Raw genomic sequence first — 5,586 nt, forward strand, 5'->3', positions numbered from 1 at the left:
GAAGAAGAAATCATGAAATCATGCCAAATGAAAACTTCCCTCAGCTTTGTCTGCCAGTAGCTCACTACAAACACTATAAACAGCCCTAAAGCCTCATAGAATTTTGGTATAAGGTATGGCAAAACAATACCTCCTTTTTTTTTTTTTTGGTTCTCTGAATTGTTGTACAGACTGGATAACAGTTGTGTTGGCTAATCTTAGTTGTCAACTTGGCACATCTGAGACCAGAGAATCTCCACCAAGGAATCACCTTCAGTGTGTTGGCCAGGGGCCAGGTCTGTGGGTTATTCTCTGGATGGCTGGTCTACGTGGGAGCGTGTGGGCCGTAGTGGTGGACAGTATCATCTCTAAGTAAGTGGGCCTCAGCTGATGAGAAAAGTAGCAGAGGGGCTGGAGAAAGGCTCAGCTGCTAAGAGCATTGGCTGCTCTTGCAGAGGTCCTGTGGTTGAGGTTTCTAGCAACCATATGGCAGCTCAGCACCATCTGTAGTTCTAGTTCCAGTGGATCTCCTTGTCACCTTCTGACTTCCATGGATGGACACCAGGTATGCATGTGCACAGTCAGGTATGCAGACAAAGCATTCATACATATCAAATAAATAAATCTAAGGGAGGGGAAGAAGGAAGAAAGGTAGCAGAACGTGAGCCTGGAAGTGAGCTAGTAAGCAGTGTTCCTCCATGGTCTCTGCTTTAGTTCCGACCTCCAGGTTCCTCCTGCCTTGGCTTCTGTAACCCAAATAAACCCTTTCCTCCCAGCACTGGCTTTGGTCAGGGTTTTATCAGAGAAACTGTGAAACAAACTATAATAAGCACAATGCCTAGCTGTTAGAACTTTATAGAAGCAAGAGTCAAGTAGGCGTGGATGGAGATCTGTGCTTATGGCAAAGAAATAATTTGACTACATGAGCCTGGTGGCATCTGGTTTCAAAGGACTGATTTACAGCTAGCTTCATATTTGTATGCATTTGGGGAGTGAGCTGGGCTATGAGTCAGTAAGGCAATGATGATTAAAACATGGCGGAGCTGAGGATGCTTAGCCTCCTGTGAAGAAGTAACTGAAGCATCAACTAAGTGCAGGTGTGAAAAGCCACCAGCCCTGAGATGTCAGGAGAAGCAGATGAAAATTTTTGAAGAAACCATTCTACCATGTCTTCTTACTTCATTTTTAATTGAAGCCAAAAAGAGAAGCACATTGCAGTCCTCTTGTAGCTTTTATTAAATGGACAGAAGAAAAAGAGGTTAATTATTAATTTTGTTAAATACAGAAGTAAATCTTCTGAGACTAGGCATTGGAATGACTTCAAATTGAAGAGATTTGTATTAGTAGAAGCACATAACTATTTGATATACTTATGATAATAGAGCTTTGTATTAGTAGAAATGAATAAATGTTTGATATAATTTAGAAGTGTTGAATATTTAGAAAAATGCTACATAATTAGAATATGAGTGAATTTTTAAAAACTTATAGTTTTAAAATATATAGTAATTTGGTTTATTAATATTGTCTGATTGAAAATTAGGTAGGGTAGGCTTGAGAGAAAGCTGAAAAGAAAGGCAATAAAAAATATGAAAATAATATGGGATGCTCAATTACCTATTTGTAATTAACTATTAGTAGTTAGTAGCTCAAAATAACAACAGTTTCCAGTTTCTGACCATCATGGTGGTTGGGTCCTCTGCTAGCTTCCTGGGGTATCCCAAGTGACTAGCAGGTTGGAGGCTGAGCTTTTGTTTGTGGGATGCCTCGGGCCCTCTTTCTGATTAGGTCACTATGTGTCTCCATATGGCCCTCACAAGAAAGTTCCTTCCAAGCCAGAGTATTGGCAAGTAGGAAATGCTAGGGACTTGAAGGCATAAAAAACAGAAATGCAAGAAATCAGAGAAGTCACCAGAGTTAAGCGCAGTCAGTCACTAACATGACGCCATGAAAGAGAAGCCAATGGAAATGTGTGCAGCAGAGTTGTAGAAATGGGTTTGGGCCTACTTTGGGTTAGAAGGGTTAGCAATCGGGAAGGGAGCAGAATGAGGACAGGCTGGAACCTATCAGCACCCCTGCCTGCCGTTCACCACTAACCACCATATGATTGCAAGAGCACAGCATGGTAGCTACTTTAAAATATTTATTTTTTTAATAATGGAATGGTCATCTGATTTTAAACCAGAAATGCATTGATTATAAAAATGATTCTCCAAACATTATACCCACATACATGTATACATTTTATATTGTGTATGTGTTTGATTTTAAAGGCGCTGAGGGCACATTTCCTATTATCTTAGTAAGTGGCAAAGCAATAAAGTCTTGGTCTTGGATTTGTATAAATATTATTTCCATTTAAAGATATATATTGTTAGACTGGGCTTAGTAGTTAAGAGCACTGGTTGCCATTCGAGAGGACCCAGGTTAGATCCCCTGCACCCACATGGCAGCTCACAACTAGATGTAAGCAGTACTGGTGTAACACCCTCTTCTAGTCTCCTTGGGCATCAGGCACACGTGTGGTACAAGCATACATGTAGGCAAAACATTCATCCACATTAAATAATAAGTAGATAAATAAATAAATAAATAAATAAATAAATAAATAAATAAGTCTTAGACATATTGTTGCAGAAAAAGATGGAAAGATTTTAAGAGCAAGAGGTGGTGGACCCCAAAGGAAAGAGTGTTTCCCAGACACAATAGGACTGATGCACATATGAACTCGCAGAGACTGTGACAGCATGCACATAGTCTGCACAGTTCAAGCTGGACAAACCCCAACCTGGAAAAGTAGGGACATGGTCACAAAGTCTCAGCATTAGCCAAGGATCTATTTATAATTTTTAGCTACTGGGAGAAGGAAAATCCATTTTCTTCCATGGAGTAACACTGGGTATGTCAACTACACTCCAGGCCAGGCTCTGTGTTCAGGATTAGTCTGCCAACACAAAATGGACTCCATATTTCTGTGTGTGTGTGTGTGTGTGTGTGTGTGTGCATGCGTGCACACACACACACTTTTGGGGGGGTTGGTTTGAGGGTTTTTTTAAGAAGAAAAACATGAAATTATATAACTATGGAGAAAATGGGATAAGAGGGAAGGGAAAAATGACCAAAATATATTATATGGAAAAAATTAAATGGAAAAGAAAGGGCAATAAAATAAAAAATGATTTTGTTCATGAGAGATAAAGCTAGTTTAATCAGATAGTTTGTTGAGAAGATGTTCCTGTTAAAAATGACCATAGCTTTGATTTTGAAAAGATGGTTCAGTGAGTGAATTGCCTGAATAATAAGTCTGGTTCCCTAGCAGCCATGTACGGAGCTGAGTGTGATAGCACATATCTGTACCCCTACATGGGAGATAAGCCAAAACAGATCCCTGGAGTGTGCTATCGAGTAATTCTAGGCAAAGGGTGAGTTCTGCTTTCACTGAGAGACCCTGTTTTCAAAAATAAGATGGAGAGGTATTGAGAAAGACACTTGACAAAGACCTCTGGCCTCTACACACACACACACACACACACACACACACACACACACACATATGTACACGGACCTACATAGACACACAAACACAAAGAAGACTTTAATTTCAATTTTGCTTCTTTAATTTACAAATGTTGATACATTGGTAGCCCGAACCTATTGCTAAATTCTACTTGCTAGAATACTAAACATCCTAAGGAATAAACAATCCCATGTCAAGGATTACAGAGGAAATGTTTCTGAAATTTGTTCTTGGTAGCACCATCCACTTAATTTGTATCTTCACTAAGACTTGTTTCCAATTTGACACTTAAAAATAACCATGCTCACTGTTTGATGCTTTCTTTGATGACTTTAGGACCCCAAAAGAAGCCATTTTGTCTTAATTGCTGGGGAGCCATTAAGAGAACCAGTTGTCCAACATGGTAAGTACAAAATGCTAATTTTCCTGGCTCACTTTCTTTTCCTTTGACACATATACATGCATATGTGTATGTATATATATGTATATATATACATGTAATTAAGTGTGTGTGTGTGTGTGTGTGTGTGTGTGTGCAAAAATAAAAAGCTTTACTTTAACAGATAATGTATAGAGGCTTGGAAATTTAACAATATGGCACTGTCAATGTTTCAACTCTTGACAGAAAGTAGAAAGGCAAATGCGTATATACTGCAGAGACAAAACTTGAGGGACAGATATGCTTCATAACAATCTGATGCTGTGGTAATACAGCCAGTCCCACAAGAGAGAATTGGCCCACTGGAAAAGCTATTAACTCACCTGCATGACCTAATCACCTTTTAATGTCCCACCTGCCAATACTGCCAAAGAACAATCAAATTCAAATATGACTTATGGAGGGGAAAATCAATATTCAAATCAAGGCTAGTACTGTCCTTGTAATCTATTATATTTTTAGTGTGTATATTTTAGTATGAGCCTCTTAGGAATAATGCTTTTTGAAATTTTCTATAATAGTTTAAGGCATTCTTTGTTTAATTAAAAAAAAAACAAGTAGAGGGGGGATGGAATAATGGCTCAGCAGTATTTGCTGCACTTGCAGAGGATTCGAGCTTAGTTCCCAGCTCCAGAAGTTCAAGTGCTCTCTTCTGGCCCTCCTTGGGCATCTGCACAGGCACAGACACTCACACACACATGCATACGCATAAGCATACACATGCACACTTACTTAAAATAAATAATTTTGAAGAAACAGAAGTAGAATAAGTGTGTGGAGGAGGCAGTACTGTAGTTGAAGGCAGGAAATGCTGACAGAGATACACAATCACTTCAACCCTTTGGATCTTGATGTCCTTGTATCATTGGCTCTTTATTAAATGACAAAAAACCTAAAAGCACCTAGAACCCAACTTGTTATTTATTCCTTTGCCTACAAAACATACTGTGCGGCTCACTGATTATTTAATTAAGCATGACTTAAGATCTCATCATATTCCATTACTTGGCATGAATTCCCAGGCATAAACAATGATCTCAGATAAGCCCCAGCTGGTCATGCATTTAAATCACACTGAATATTTAGAAACTATTCTCTTTTTCTTCCAGCAATAATTTAGGGGGAATATTAAATCATAGTCCCCCAGCTTGTGATATCTCATATTAATTTTGTACAGTTCAAAATGTCCCTCCCAAGGTTCATAGTCCCTGCTTCCTTTTGTCAGGACTGAATAAAATTGTTCTTCTGCAAAGAAAACTACAACCAAATGTAGTAGGGTCATTATCTAGTTGTAGGACTGGAATTTGTGGAGAAGTATGCTTGGGATGAAATCCTTTTATGTTAGGCCCTTTCCTCTATAGCAGTTTTTAGAAACAAGAGTACAGTTGAATGAAGATGACAAAGCAAAATGTGGTAGACACTGTGTATGTAAGTCCTCTTCCAGTGCTTCAGAGCATGGGGACACGGGGTATTCATGTAAACACAAGCCCAATTTAATCAGACAAAATATATGCCTCTTGAACTGTCAGTTACTGAGAAGCAAAGCATTTTGTTTGGTTAGCTTAATTTAGTCCTTTTTTCTTTTCTTTTCTTTTTTCTTTTCTTTTCTTTTTTCTTTTCTTTTTTCTTTTCTTTTCTTTTTTCTTTTCTT

General features: G+C 38.5%; 1 protein-coding gene across 1 annotated transcript in view; it reads left to right on the plus strand.

Moving 5' to 3' along the window:
• The window catches only part of Pir (pirin), a 95,425-nt gene that overhangs the window by 87,330 nt on the left and 2,509 nt on the right, over window positions 1-5,586 (plus strand). Inside the window, exon 9 of the mRNA XM_031370894.1 lies at window positions 3,833-3,899. Coding sequence (XP_031226754.1) covers window positions 3,833-3,899 — 67 coding nt within the window. The remainder of the gene's footprint in view (window positions 1-3,832; window positions 3,900-5,586) is intronic.

Source organism: Mastomys coucha, chromosome X (genome assembly GCF_008632895.1).
Source record: "Mastomys coucha isolate ucsf_1 chromosome X, UCSF_Mcou_1, whole genome shotgun sequence".
NCBI classification, from domain to species: domain Eukaryota; kingdom Metazoa; phylum Chordata; class Mammalia; order Rodentia; family Muridae; genus Mastomys; species Mastomys coucha.